Below are 15,311 nucleotides of genomic sequence, written 5' to 3' on the forward strand. Positions count from 1 at the left end.
TTGAAATTGCACATTTTGATTTGTCTTGAGTTTGTGTGTACTGGTGATTTACTTAACTGGGATTTGAAGGCCTTGCCACTGTCTACCTTTTACAGTACATCTTGGGTGGGATTTTTGTTTGTTTGTTTGTTTTGTTTTGTTTCCACTCTGGGCTGAATTTTAACTTCTCCTGCTACCTGAGTTATATCTGGGGCCAAACCATGAAGGCAGGGCCCTGGTAGCAATAAGTGGCTGCTTCCAGCAGGATCCCCTGAAGCTTCAGCAGCCTCCACTTATTAGAACAGTGGTTATTCTAAGAAGTGTACTATTTGTATTTCAGAAAGAGGGCCTGCAGAGGAGTCTCCTTCCCACTTACAGACCTGTATTGTGGGGGCTTTTTTTCAGGAGTTGCAGACTGTCTGCCCTCTCTTAGGACTCATGCAACACAACAGTGTGTTTGTTTGCGTGGCTTTAAAAAAACCTTGAGTTTGATCTCTTTACCTGCATGACCCTTTTTTACATCCAGGTGACGACTCGAGAGACTGGAGTTGGTCACTGTTGCCTCTCCTCGTGTGCACTTCATGTACTCACATGAGTGTTTCCCTAGGGTCCCTTGACTTTTCCCAGCTTTACTGAGATCAGTTCTCTTGTTCTGTGCATATTCAGCACCTCTTGGACAAAATGAATGAATACGTGGGCAAGGCCGCCTCTCGGTTATCCGCCCTCTTGCTACTGGGCCACGTCGTGAGGCTGCAGCCGTCGTGGAAGCATAAGCTCTCTCAAGCACCTCTTTTGCCTTCTCTACTAAAATGTCTCAAGGTATGATGTTTGTAAGGATTTGCGAGAAATAGCTTCATCATATAGTTTCTGAAATTCTAAGTACCTTAAAACAAGCCAGCTAGATTTTAACTTTGAGAGTTTAAAAACTTCTAGGCATTTGGTTCTTCTTGTAATGTAACACAGTTCAAACTTGGTACTTAGTAAACTCTCAGTGCATCACTGTGTCTAGTGCAGTTACATGTGGTCCAGGCAAATACGGTCACTTTTCGGTCAGATTGGTTCAACAATTTGCTATCCCAACCCTCTCTGATTTCATCATTGTCTAGCCTTTCCTCAGTTACAAATGTACTGGTTTGTCTTGAGGGAATCCCTATTTCTGCATTCTCTTTTGGCTAAAAGCAAAATGGCTAAGACTTTTTTAACTATTTAGGAGCAGGTTCTGGTTGCAGCTGTAACTGAGGTTTTTTTGGTAGAAGCCTACCAGATTGCATTCTGCTTTTTCGCACTCAGCTTAGTGCGCTTTTCTGCAGAGTCAAAACCTAAGTAGAACCCTATGGTTTTAGTTTTGACCATGGCTTATTGAAATACTTAGGGCATTTGTTTAATCTGTTTTAGTTCCTGGACTTGTTTCCTACCTATAAAATAGGGAAACGTGGGTAATGTGAGCTGCACGTACCTCCCAGAGACGTGAGGATGTCCAGTAGTGTTTGTTCCAGGATGGCCACGCCTTTGGAGGCATCTGACACAGCACCGTGCAAGTTGATTTTTGTCTGTGCCAGCAAAGGGCAGCTGTTTATCCTCCCCAGAGGTGGGTCTCAGGGAGTCATGGTGGCAGGGTGTCATGAAGATGAGTGTTTAATGTTAAGGAAAAACAGGAGCCACTTTAGTTTTTTTAAATGAATGAATTGATGAGAATATAATGTGATTTTGAGGCACACTGTTTAGTTCAGATTAAAGAATACTTAACCTTTTCCAAAAGAATAAGCCTTGAAAATTACTTACAAACTGTTAACCCAAACTTTGTTAGGATGTTTTGTTAGTGTTGTTTTTAATTTTTTTTAAGTCAGAACTCATTACAGATTCTTGATTCTCCTATCAGTATTTTATGTTTTTCCTATTAGATATCTGCCGTAACAGATGGCTTGGTGCTTGATGTAAAAACTAAATCTATTTAAAACTTTATTTCCAGGTTCTTTCCTGGTGGTCTAGTGGCTGGGACTCCATGCTCCCAATGCGGGGGCCTGAGGTCCAGACCCTGGTTGGGGGACTAGATCCCTCACGCCACAGCTAAGAGTTCTCATGCCACAGCTGAAAACCCTGCGTGCTGCAGCTAAAGACTGCACATGCTGCAACTGAGACCCGGCACTACCAAATAAATAAATTCATATTTATTAAAAAAAAAAAAAAAACCAAAGTTTATTTCCAGACTGAAAGGTCCTTTTTTTGAGAAATAATCAATGTTCTAACCTGCATGGAGTCTTTTGTTTAATGTCTTGTTGCTTCAATCTGAATTCCAGTTACTTGGCAGACATTCATAATTCAATTATGGGTCAGGTGAGCCACTATAGCTAGTCTGAGGTGATTTATTATTTGTTGGTTATTAAGTTCAGTTAGTCTAAATTTATCCAACTTGATGTTTAAACTGTAGACGTGGTCAGAGGTCACCGTATCTTTTTTATTTGCTGTTCTCTAAATACTGCTGTGAAGGTGAGCCGTTAAGAAGGTTTGTTAGTGCTATACTAATTTCTTGTTAAGTTATACTTCTGTTACAATCCTTTAGAAATAGAGAATGACTTGTCCATGTATGTGGGTCTTTTTAACTGACTTTTAAAGAGTAAGTACTTCATAATTTGGTTGAATGAACAAGAATAGCAACGTTTCTTTGTTCTGTTCAAAAGCAGTGTGTGCTTCCCGCCAAGGGCTGTTTATAGCGCGTTGGCAGCGCCTGGGCCTGGGGTCTCCTAGCCGCGTTTCCGCCCTGCCCGGGGTTCGCGCGGTGCCTGAGTGCGGCCCCCAGACGCGGCCTGGTCGAGCCGGTCCTCCGCGGCTGGCAGCTGAGTGTGCTTTGGTGCCGTGCCCCCAGCACCCGAGGGGCGGGACGCCCGTGCCGGGTTCTCGCTTGAGAGCCTCCGAGCACGGACCTCCTGCGGCACGCCTGACAGCCGTCTCTTCCCGCCTGCCCCCCCCCCCCCCGGCAGATGGACACCGACGTCGTCGTCCTCACTACGGGGGTCCTGGTGCTGATAACCATGCTCCCGATGATTCCTCAGTCGGGGAAGCAGCACCTGCACGACTTCTTTGACATTTTTGGCCGTCTTTCGTCGTGGTGCCTGAAGAAACCAGGTAACGATCCCCCCCATACCTGTCATGCCGCACCAGGTGGGTGCTCGTGTGAATGGTGGACAGGCCATGTGCTGGAAGAGAGGGCGTGTAGAGTCCTGTAGTGGAAATGGCTGGTTCTCACCAGCCAGGGAGGGAATGCCTCAGGTTTTTTCCACCAGGGGCACAAAGAAGAAGCAAGGGAGAGACTTCCCTGGTGCTTCAGTGGCTAAGACTCCAAGCTTCCAGCGCCAGGGGTGTGGGTTCAATCCCTGGTCATGAAACGTAGATCTCACATGCCAAGAAATTAAAAAAAAAAAAAAAAAGCATGACTGTTGAGATACTGTTCTTATTTTGTTGGCTTAAGAGGATTAGTTGTCAGAGAAACTGAGTGGTGGGTACAACTTCGTGATTTTCCGTAAACTGAAAAACAGCTTAAATCTGTGTTGCAGCAGTATGGGACTATGCTTGTGGGACATGTTTGTCCTCCTCTTGGTCTGTGGTGACAGAGCACAAGCTTCTGGTTCAGAGAACTCGTCCGTCATAAGTGTGGAAGGAGAGAAAACACGGCTGGTCCTGATTAGTGTTCTAGTTTTTAGTACAGGGGGATTTTGTTTCTATGTCAGCAGGTAGTGCAGCTCTGTCAGAATGATTCAGAAGCTGTAAACATGTGACCTTGGGATCTTTTGACCCTCCCAGCATGAGATGTTCCCATCAAAAGAATGAAATGTGTACGCCCTGGGAAGTAGAACACTGTGGTAACAAGCCCGAGGCCTGGATGATGCCGGCTTGTCTAGTAGTCTCTTCTTGGGGAGGAAGGAGTGGCCTGTCCTTTGTATTAGAGGAGCTTTATGCATACCGTTGGGATTTTCCATAGGGTCTAGGTAAGGCTAGATGAGTTAAATTTTCCATTTCTCCCACTCTTAGCTCTTTAAGCTAATTTCAGATAGTAGCTTTTCACTCTGTAGTTACAAATCTGCATAGCTAAAACTATGAACTGATTTTAAAAGGTTCTCACACATTCATTCCACAAATATATGAATGCCTGTTATGCAGCAAGCCCAGTGAGAGCACTCAGGGCGCAGAGGTGAGCGAGCTGGTGCTGTTCTTGAGCTGTATACCGAATCGGGCTGTGCAGACGACATGTGGACAGCTTGCCGGGGATGTTCCTGTAAAGGTGCTTCAGTACTACAGTCCTGGGGTCCTTGTGAAGGGGTTCCTAGAGAGGAGGGCAAGGGTTAGATCAGTGCAAGCCTCTGTGGGTCACTCCAAGTAGATGGGAGTTTATTCAGAGGCCACAGGAGCCACCCATGGATTTCAGACTGGTGTCCGGTGTGTTCGGATTTGGGTTTTGGAAAGCTGCTCTTTACTTACTGTCTTTGGAGCGAGGCGGGAGCACACGTGCGGAAAGTCCCATTGGCAGCCCGTGCTCCTGTCTGTCTGCACACACACGTCCCACGTCCACCTAGGAGCCCCCTCAGTGGACTTCTTTTTTAGGCCACGTGACAGAAGTCTATCTCGTCCACCTCCACGCCAGCGTTTACGCTCTCTTCCATCGCCTGTATGGGATGTACCCTTGCAACTTCGTCTCCTTTCTGCGTTCTCACTACAGTATGAAGGAAAACCTGGAGACTTTTGAAGAAGTGGTCAAGGTAAATGAACACCCATTTATTTGCCACTTAGTGTACTATGGAGATCGACTGCATTTATAAGTTTTGTATTAAATGTTAGGGAAATTTTGAAAAGAAATTCAGCCTTCTCCCGTCTTGCCCACTGCCCTCAGTCCTGGTAACTACAAATTTTCATGCTTATGGAGTCATATAATATGTGGTTTTTTGTTAATGGCTTCTTTCACTTAATGTAATGTTTTAAGATTCATCCATGTTGTGGCCTGTGTCAGTGCTTCATTCCTTTGTATTGTCAAATAACATTTTATTGTGTAGAAATACAATATAATTTAAGCCTTTTATAACTTGTCGACCCAAATTCTTCTAGCCAATGATGGAGCATGTGCGAATTCACCCGGAATTAGTGACTGGATCCAAGGACCATGAACTGGACCCTCGAAGGTATAGAAGCTGAACTAGTGACAGAATTTCATAGACTCATTTGAGAAATTGAACATGTGACCTCAGAGATGTCCCTTTTGAGGTGTTATTGGAGAAGACAGGTTTTCCTGTTTATTTTATTTTAAAGGACTTGCACGGTGAAGCATTTTGCGTGCATGAGTCTAAGACATACCCCTCACTGACAGAGGAAGAGGTTGCATTGCAGGTGCCTGTCCCGGAGAACCCCAGAGGGCTGGGGGCTCAGTGGTCTGTGGTCGTGCAAGGCGGGCAGTGATGGGTGTGGTTGGAAGCAGGCAGCCTGGATGTTGAGTGGTCGGATTCCCCTGGTTGCTTTCTCCATCCTGCTTAGCCAGGTGACTGCCTGGTGGAAGTGCCTAATTTTACCTCTGGAGAAGTGGAACCTGCCAGGCTCCTTGGTTGAGAATGTCAAGCATGGTGGAAGGTGGAACTGAGTCATGACGGGAAAGAAGGGAGTGAGGTGAAACCCTACACCCCAAGCTGTGAGAGGCTCAGCCTTTCCCCTGCTGCTCTCTGGCTGCTCCCCAAGCAGGGAGTTGATGCCTTTTGGAGGAAAAGTGGTCCTCGGATATTGATGTTTGAGGATCTCCCCCTGAGAAAGATGACTCACTGCCTGATCTCCTCAGCAAATCTCGGATCTCCACAAGCGCTCCCTCTGCTCACAGACCTTTTATGTGAACAACTTGCTGTGAGATACATGTAGAGGAGCTTAGAAAATGTGTAAGAAAAGTTTATAGTGATGTGTGGGTGCTTGTGTAGACACCTCTTTAAAAAAATGGGACCATGCCCTCTCCAGTTGCAGTCATCTTTGTCCCTGTTCCCTGTCTCACCTCAGAGACAACTGCTGTTCTTGCTTTCATTTTAATTATTCTCTTACGTTAAAAAAAAAAAATTCTTTTTACTTTATTTTTTGGTTGCAGTGGGTCTTTGTTGCTGTGCACAGGCATTCTCTAGTTGCAGCAAGCGGGGCTGCTCTTTGTTGTGGTGCGTGGGCTTCTCATTGTGGGGGCTTCTCTTGTTGCAGAGCACAGACTCTAGAGCATAAGGGCTCAGTAGTTGTGGCTCGTAGGCTTAGTTGCTCCATGGCATGTGGAATCTTCCCAGATCAGAGATTGAACCCATGTCCCCTGCATTGGCAGGGGAATTCTTAACCACTGTACCACCAGGGAGGTCCTCTCTTTTATGGTTTGACCACGTGTTGTTTCATTTTGAAAGGAGGCAAAGTCTGGCCTTGGAAAAGGCAGTCTTGTCACCATGAGATGAAGGTTCCCAGGAGGTAAGAGGAAGAACCAAGAGAGAACACACGGCTTACCCTAGTTAGGGCGTCTGGTTTGACCAGTAATGGGGGCCAGGTACTGAATGTGCTGCCGATATGTGGCAGAGGGAGGAGACTGCTGCGTGTCCACTTGTGGCAGCTTCCAAGTGTAGGCCAGAGCAGAGTCCTTCTGTGGGATGAGATGAATGTCCTTAGCTAATCCAGGGAGAGTAGGAACTTCGTTAGTGTATTCATTCACGACAAGCTAGGTACCAACAAGTTATCTAGGCCAGGGTCACCTAGACACTCTGTCCCTCTGTTGGAAAGATGGTTCGGTGGCAGCAGAAACCTTAGTGAGGCCTGCACATGCCTGTCTCTCTGCGTGCGTTCTGATCTCAGCAGTCATCTTCTGTGCCTCATGCATGGCTGCCGTGTGACTCTCTCATGGCTTCTCTGTGCCTCTCACCTGTGCACGTTTTCCCATTTCCTCTATCTCATGCCTTCTTTTTGGGTTCACTCCTGTTTTCATGGGATTTTAGAGAAAGGATGATGTTTTCTGTGTGGGTATAGGTGTCTGGGTTGGGAGTCATTTCAGCAGTTTGAAGGCATCATTCCATTGCCCCTTTGCCGCCAAATACTGCTGTTGAAATCCAGAGACATTCTCATTTCTTTTTTTTTTTTTTTTTTTGAGACATTCTCATTTCTGATCATCCGTGTTTACTGTCTTCTCTTCGCTCTCAGAATACTCTGAAACTTCCTAGTGATGTCCCTTGCCGTGAATCTGTTCTCATTTTTCAGTCTGGAAGCTTTTATCTTTAAATGCTAGGAAGTTTTCTGCAGTTATATTGTGCTTGATTTCTTTTCCTCAGCTATCTCCGTCTTTCTTTCTAGAACTCTTAATGTTCTGATTGAGACTTCCTGGAGTGGTTCTCTGCTTGTCTTTGCTCTCCTGTTTTTTTCTTTCTGCTCTCTTGTCCTACTTCTAAAGATTTCATTGTCTTTAGCTCCTAATCCTCTGTATTCATTTCTGCCACATTTTCAGTACTGAAGAGCTCTTTTTAGTTCTCTGGATGCTCCCATTTTTAAAAATTGTAGCCTTTTTTTTTTTTCATTTATTTATATTAGTTGGAGGCTAATTACTTTACAATATTGTAGTGGTTTTTGCCATACATGGATGCAGTCTCACGTTTTTGATGAGATTAATGGGAGTTTTCTTTTTTTTTTTAAGGTTTTCTTTTTCCTATATAGTTTGTTTTCTCTAAACTGCTCTGTTGCTGTTCTTTTTAAAATTTTGAGGCTTTCTGCTTGTATTTGGATCTCCTTGTATTTGGTGATCTACTTGTATGTGGATGAGGAGACTAAAAAACTCTGTTCACAAGGATGGGGCTTGTTGACTCTGTGGTTTCTTGTAGGTTGTTCTGAGCATCTGTAGGAGATACTGATATCAATATTGGTTTCCTTTTGAGTTGGTCACACTTTTTCAGAAAAGGGTCTTCTCATCTCTGGTCTACAAGAGTTGGGCTACTTCTGGAGAGCAGAGACTGCTTGGTGGAAGAGAGGAGTGGTCTTGGCCTTCAGAATGCACATGCTCACTTAACTCCTCTTGTTTGAATAGACCTCACGCCCTCAAAGAGGCCCTCCTCTCTTTGGAGTGCCTCAGTCCCTAGACTCTGTTGAACCTCTTCAGAAATGAGTCCAGATTTTAGAGAGCCAAGTGGGATCTCAGGGCTCAGGCAGCATTACCCCGTCTTCCTGATTTTAGGTGCCCTCATTGACCTGTCATTCATCTCCAGTTTTAGGAATACTTGACGTATACAAAGTTTTTTTGCCTTTCAAGGATTCTCCAGTATGAGTCAGGTTGATTTTAGCTTTGAAACATTGGCAGCTTAGGATTCTGCTTTCTGGGATTCGCTCACTCAGTCACTACTTGGCTTTTGGCTTTCTGGTTTCAAACACGTGTGGTGCTGTTCTGTGTTTTCTCATTCTTGTCTTTCTTGTAGGTTTATAGTTAAAAGGAAACAAATGTTGGTGGGGTTTGGGGGTATTGTGCAGTTGGATGCACACGTCCAGTCTATTGTGTTAATTAGGAAGTCTCCTGGTTCAACTTACAGAGCCTCACTCACCTTGGATAGGCAGGTCATTTGGCCTTTGAAGAAAGGTTCTAGCTCCAGAGACAAGAGACCAGTGTAAAGAGGAGATAGAGGAGCTAGAAAGAAACAATGATGATGCAGAGAGCAAAAGAGAACATCTGCAATAGAGACAAGACGTTAGTGCATATATAAAGTTTGGGATGCTACACAAGAGACTAAAGAAAGAAGTGTTGAAAATTTAAAACTATAGCTAAAATAAACATTTTGATAAGAGAATTGGGGGGTATATTTGAGGATATCTTGGAGAGCAGAATCAAAGGATAGAGATGAGTTAGATGAAAGAAATTTAATCAGTCCAGAAAGTCTAACATCCAATAAAAAGAGGAGGAGAAAACTATGGTGGGGAAAGAAATTGTGAAAGAAATAATAGAAGAAAATTTCCAATACAAGTACAAATGATACAAGAAGATATAACAATAGAATTGAAAGATGTCAGTTTCCAGGTTGAAGAGGTTTATGTAGTTCCCAGCACAGTCAGCGGAAAAGAATGTTACCAGCCTCAATATTGGGAAATTTTAGGGGAAAAAACAGTAAGGATCAGAAACCAAAATGAGGTTAGCTTCTGAAACACCTTCAAAATGGAGAGGAAAAAGGTTTTCAACTTAGGCAATCGGGCTAGGAATAAAATTCTATCAAGTATGAGACAGTTTCAGATATGCAGGGCCTCAAATTCACCTCCTATGTACCTTTCTTTAGTGAACCATTGAAGCGTGTCCTTCACCAAAATGAGAGTAAAATCAAGGAAGACAGAGTCCAGGAAATGGGGGATCTGACTTAGGGTCTTCGGCAAGGGAAGTCTTGGTATAACTTCTGTAGCAGTGCTGAGAACAACCAGTAGGAGAGGGAGGGCTCTGGCAGGCAGCTGTTTAGGAGAAGGTGAACAGTCTTGGTAGATGGTTTGCATTTTGTTACGTAAAAATTATATTAAAGCATTTCCCCCAGCTGTTACAGCAAGTTTAGGAAGGATTAGTATTAGATACATGGAAGACTGAGGCAAAGAAACGGAAAAATTTAAACTCTGGGAGAAACTGAATTGAACAGAAAGGGAAATATTACAGAATACATTTGGCTCAGCTGTGAGTGGTGCTGATCTAGTCATTATAATGGATTGTTCAAAATCAGTTTAGAAACAACAAAACAGCGATCTGTTACTTTGAGAGCACTGGGGAGGAGGGAAAGGGGTCTGTGGAAGTGACCTAAAAGCTCACTTACCATAAGGACGTTAATAGTTGATGTCTAGAAATTCAGACATCAGAAATTTGATGTCTAGAAGTGTGGAGGTAGGGTTACAGTTTAGCTGCAAGCTAAAGCCCAGAAAGTTCTTTCATGCTCTCGGTGGTCAGTGTCCTCCCCCACTCCTGGTAATCATGGATCTGCCGAAAGCATGCTTTTTCATGCTGGGGTGATTTTCTGTAGACTCTGTGGTTGGACCTTAGGTTGTTTCTTCTTCTCTGACAAGCTGTGCAGACTGTTGTCCATCTTGATATGTGTCTGTTTCCCCAGGCTGATTCCTTAGACATGAAACTCTGGATCAGACAGCAGGACTTTGAGAGTTCTTTAAATATCCTCATGGGCTTTCTCTGGGTTTGAGACTTGCTTATCTGTATTCCTGGTCTGGGGATGGACTAGAATCCTGAGGCTTTGATGGGAGACCTTAAGTCAGCCTCAGCTGCCTGGCAGTTTCCAGGCCCCCCTGTTCTGTGATGATTTTTGTTCCAAAGCAGAGTCCCCTGCTGACTGCTCTGCATAGTCTGTGTTCTGTTTTGAGGCTGTGCCTGGTCTTTTGTTGCTGAAACTTTGGTCTCAGTTTAGTTTCTGATAATTTGATGTAACCATTTTAGATAGGGTATAGGTTTGTAAGGCTTCCCTGGTGGCTCACTCCACCTGCAGTACTGGAGACCTCCTGCAGTGCAGGAGGCCGGGGTTCAGTCTCTGGGTTGGGAAGGTTCTCTAGAGAAGGAAATGGCAGCCCACTCCAGTATTCTTGCCTGAGAAGTCCCATGGACAGAGGAGCTTGGTGGGTTATAGTCCAAGAGGTCACAAGACCTGGACATAACTTAGCGACTAAATCACCACCACTATAGGTTTGTAAAATGAATGGCTAATTCCTTTTATCATAGTGCTAATTCGTACTGGGGCTGGGGTGGTTCTGCCTTGTTCTTTGCTGGTCATAGTTCAGTGACTGGCATTGAGTCTGCACTCTGAAGTATTTGATGGTTTGATTAAATGGATTATAACTTGCATTTCTTGATTTGATTGTCTTCTCCAGGTGGAAGAGATTAGAAACACATGATGTTGTCATAGAATGTGCCAAAATCTCTCTGGACCCTACAGAAGCCTCATATGAAGATGGCTATTCTGTGTCTCACCAAATCTCAGCCCGTTTTCCTCATCGTTCAGCCGATGTCTCCGCCAGTTCTTATGTTGACACACAGAATAGCTATGGTAAAAAGTGACTTTGGTACTTATCTCTTTACAACTTTGTCTCTGGAAAGCATTGTTTATTGTTAACTTTAGTTTCTTTTCCTACAATAGGGCTTAGTTGAACTCCTAGGAGCTGTTTTCCCAACTACTTAAAATTTGGATTTGTCTCCGTTTTCTCCTGATTAACTTCTCCCCTAAGTTTAATTCACAATCTTAGGAGCTTGATCTCATCTTGATAGTATGTCAGCAGACTTGAGATGTGTCCTCAACACTTAGCAAAGAAAATGGCTGGAAGGGTATGACTTGTAGGCTCCTGCTTATAAAGGAAGCGTCTCCTTTTTCAGATGCCTTCAGTGAGACCCCCTGGGCTGTCACACTGACATGGTTTTGAATGGATCTGGACAGTTGGAGTCAATAAAAGTCTAGGCTTATCCACAGGTAGCATCGGCTGAAATTGTCATACAAGTTATGCTTTTTCAAGCTATTCTGAAGCTTAATGAGACATCAGACCTTAGTGAACTTTATTGCTAAAGAGTATTATAAAGTGTTAGTCACTCAGTCATGTCTGACTCTTTGCGACCCCGTGGACTATAGCCTGCCAAGCTCCTCTGTCCTTGGGATTTTCCATGCAAGAATACTGGAGTGGGTTGCCATTTCCTTCTCCAAAAGGGTCTTATAAAGAGCCTTTTAAATGCTACTTTGTAGCCTTGGGCATCAGGAGTCCCCTCAGCCTTTTTAAATGCAGGGAACTGAATGCTCGCAGATGGTCTCGAGGACTATAGTTCTGTGTCAGAAGGACTGGAGCCCCACACTGACCCCGTGTGTTCTTTCCCTTCCCTTGTAGGGAATGCTACTTCCACTCCCTACTCTACTTCTCGGCTGACGTTAAACGCGCCAGGGCAGCTACCTCAGACTCTGAGTTCCCCGTCGACACGGCTGTTAGCTGAGCCGCCTCAAGTACGCTGCCGTCTAGTGTGCCTGCTTTCTTCTCTGCTCGCTGCTGAAGCTGGCCTCCGGGGTCAGGGCTTAGCCTGCGGTTGGGAAAATCTCTCACTGCTTGTTTCAGGAGTTAGTTTTAAGGATGCCTCATGTTTGCAGAGAAAGCTAACTGTTGCCCATAGGTTTCTTTTGGTGTCTAGACTTAGAAATGCAACATGTCTCTTGATAAAGCTTTAGCAAGATTCCTTTTCCCAGTTGAAAGGCTAAATTTAAAATGATTGTTGGTCATGGGCTTGTACCTCGGGAGGCGGTGGTGGTTGTTCCTCGTTGCTGACCTGCCTGTTAACTTCCTAGGCTACTCTTTGGAGCCCATCTGCGGTTTGTGGGATGACCACTCCTCCAACTTCTCCTGGAAATGTCCCACCTGATCTGTCACACCCTTACAGCAAAGTCTTTGGTACAACTGGTATGTATGGCTTAGGTTAGGTTTGGCTGATTGGTTTGGGCCTGCCTGTTATGATGAGGAACAGTCTCGTCTAAGATCTAAGAGTTTGAGAGCCTCTTGCAGTAGGAAACCTAGTTTTGATGCTTAATACAAATGCCTGGAACTTTCAGAAGTTAAAAGTGAGCCTAAAAAAAAAAAAAAGACAGACTGATGTAGATTCTCCAGAAAGTGAAGTGTAGCAGCTTTCTTTGCAGTACTAGTTAGGCTGGGAAAGAAAGAAAGTGGCAGTTTTCCTAATCTAAACTGACAGTGTGTTTGTGTGTGTGTTCTGCTCTTGTCTTGGGGCAGGTGGGAAAGGAACTCCTCTGGGAACCCCTGCAACCTCTCCTCCTCCAGCCCCACCCTGCCATTCGGACGACTACGTGCACCTTTCACTCCCGCAGGCCACGGCCCCCAAGAAGGTTTGCTGGGCTCGTCTGCTGTCCCCTCGCCCACGCACACAGACTTGCTTCTAGCCTCACTTTGGGAAACCTTTTATGCCAGTTAGAAGTCTGACCTAAAATGTAATGGGTTTGAATCAGATCAGTTGAAAGTAGACCCATCAGCAGCTCTCATAGAATGTGGTCTGCTGACCCTGAGGGTCCCCAGACCTTCTAACAGACTCTGCCAGGCAAATCTACTCACAGTTACTCACATGTGGTTATTCTCCCCTTTTTTCTGCATTGGCATTTATGCTCATGGCATAGAAACAGTGATGGGTAAGATGGCTGGCCCCTTGGTACAAAATTGAGCTCTTCTAGTGGCACTGCATTCTTCTTCCTTGATGTGTTCTTTCAGTTTAGCAGAAGAAAAGAAGCAACAACCCCCCCCCCAAGAAAAAGTGCCAACATTGAGTATTCTGTAGAAAGAACCCACGTGTGTAATATTGTTTGTGATAAAACAGGAAGTAGACAAAAAGCAGTTTGAGTGCATACCAGCATGTGGTGGTTTCCATAAGCGCTTGTGACATTATTGGAGTTGAGAGTTGAACTAGTTGCTCTCTTATGGAGCAGCAGTCTTATTTGAAAGAATAACTGGGACAAACCATGGTTACTCACACTTGAGTATTTGGCAGGCAGTTAGCTTCTTAGATGACAACTGGGTCTGTCACTTGAAGATAAACAACTGACAGTCTTTGTTGCCCATGATAAAAAGGTGCAATTAGAGTATTAAAGACTGGTATCTGCCGCCACGTGCTTGACAGTGCCCCTGAGTCTTGCATGATGAGACTGAAAAGTCTTGGGAACTTGGTTGATCGTTTTGAGTTTCTGATATCATGTAATGAAGTGTTTCAACACTTAGAAGATACGCACAGCTTGGTGAGCCAAGCCCTCCCTGCCTTGTGTGCGATGTAAAAGACCCACACGTAGGTAATGACCTTTGCGGGGCAAGGGAGACCAGTGGATCTTACTTAACACAGTGTGAAGAGTGGATTGCCATGGCTTCAGGTTCTGCTCCTGACTAACCTTGAAGACGAAATACTGTTGTCAAGTTTTGGAGTAATATCAAAGATGGTTTTCTGCAATTATCTAAAATATCTTTCTGCTTTTTATAACTGCTTATCCGTGGGGGCCTAGAGTTTTCTTCCTACGCTTTAGCCAGAATAACATGTAACGCAGCAGAGCAGAGGCAGCCATAAGAACCCAGCCTCCTTCCATTAAGCTAGATGTGAAAGAGATTGCAGAAATGTGAAACCACTTGACCCTTCTCACTAAACTTATCTTTGTTTTGGGAAATGTAGTTATGTTTCATAGAAATATGTCATTTATCTTTACATGTGTTGGGTTGGGTATTTTTCTGGCTATGCTGCACAGCTTGTGGGATCTTAGTTCCCCGACCAGGGATTGAACCCACCTCCTCAGCAGTGAAAGCACAGAGTCCTAACGATGAACCACCAGGGAATTCCTGGGTTTGTTAAGTGAATTAATATTTTTAAAATTCTGTTTTAGTTTCTAGCGTGGTAATTTTCAATAGATTTAGCCACATAAACAAAATCCTTGAGATTCTTAGTCATTTTAAAGAACAGAAAGGCGTCCTGACACCAGTTTGAGAACTACTGGGCTAAACTTTAGACTCCTTTATAATATACTAAAATTTGAGGAGTTTAGGATATTTCTCTAGCTTTAGAGACCATGCACACAATTTTCTGCCTTGTGATATATAAATGGGACCTGTCTTTTCAGGAAGAGAGAACAGACTCTGCAAGGCCCTGTCTACACAGACAACCCCATCTTCCGAATGACAGAGGATTAGGTAAGGCCTCTGGACCTTGCTTGACTCTTGATGGGTTGGGTTATAGTGTGGAAACAGGGAAATTCCAGAGCACCACAAAACACAGAGATAATGAAACATGTAATTAATTCTAAAAGCCAACCTCATAATAGCATCCCATAAAAGCTGCTAAGTTTGTGTCTTGAGCTGATCAAACCATGGCTTTACCTGTTCTCTGCAATGTTAAGAAAGAACGGAGAGTTTTGTCTCCTGTGGTACTTTGAATTGGATCACTGTAACCTTCTGGCTCTGGGAGCTCCAGAAGAGAGCCGCCTCAGCGTCGTCTTCAGAGGGAGAGTCAGGGTGGGCCGGCTCTGTCACAGTGTGCGCAGTTCTCACGGCGGGGGGTCTCCAGCCTGTTTGACTGTCCTGTTTTCTCTTTAGAAGAGCTGCACGGAGGCAAGGGATCTGTCACTCTCAGTGACCTTCCAGGGTTTTTAGGAGACCTGGCTTCTGAAGAAGACAGTATTGAGAAGGATAAAGAAGAAGGTAATGTGTGCAGGGTTCTGGGCTTGTGTGAGATGCTGCACGTTGATAAAACCCTCATTGTGCCTGAAAACCGGGACTTAGTATCAGCATGCACAGCAGTGCCCGCTTTCTCTTCCTTTGGGGAGGGAGACGGG

General features: G+C 44.5%; 1 protein-coding gene across 7 annotated transcripts in view; it reads left to right on the top strand.

Annotated features, from left to right (window-relative positions):
• Positions 1-15,311, top strand: part of TSC1 (TSC complex subunit 1) — a 52,096-nt gene that overhangs the window by 20,546 nt on the left and 16,239 nt on the right. For 6 of the 7 annotated variants that reach the window (XM_065928179.1, XM_065928178.1, XM_065928184.1 and 3 more), the window contains 10 exons: positions 646-798; positions 2,958-3,102; positions 4,576-4,730; positions 5,074-5,147; positions 10,840-11,015; positions 11,839-11,951; positions 12,288-12,399; positions 12,727-12,839; positions 14,601-14,670; positions 15,073-15,177. In XM_065928179.1, the coding sequence (XP_065784251.1) occupies positions 646-798; positions 2,958-3,102; positions 4,576-4,730; positions 5,074-5,147; positions 10,840-11,015; positions 11,839-11,951; positions 12,288-12,399; positions 12,727-12,839; positions 14,601-14,670; positions 15,073-15,177 (1,216 nt within the window). The remainder of the gene's footprint in view (positions 1-645; positions 799-2,957; positions 3,103-4,575; positions 4,731-5,073; positions 5,148-10,839; positions 11,016-11,838; positions 11,952-12,287; positions 12,400-12,726; positions 12,840-14,600; positions 14,671-15,072; positions 15,178-15,311) is intronic. The other variant, XM_065928183.1, reaches the window with a different exon arrangement.

The sequence above is a fragment of the Muntiacus reevesi genome, chromosome 3, assembly GCF_963930625.1.
Source record: "Muntiacus reevesi chromosome 3, mMunRee1.1, whole genome shotgun sequence".
NCBI lineage: Eukaryota > Metazoa > Chordata > Mammalia > Artiodactyla > Cervidae > Muntiacus > Muntiacus reevesi.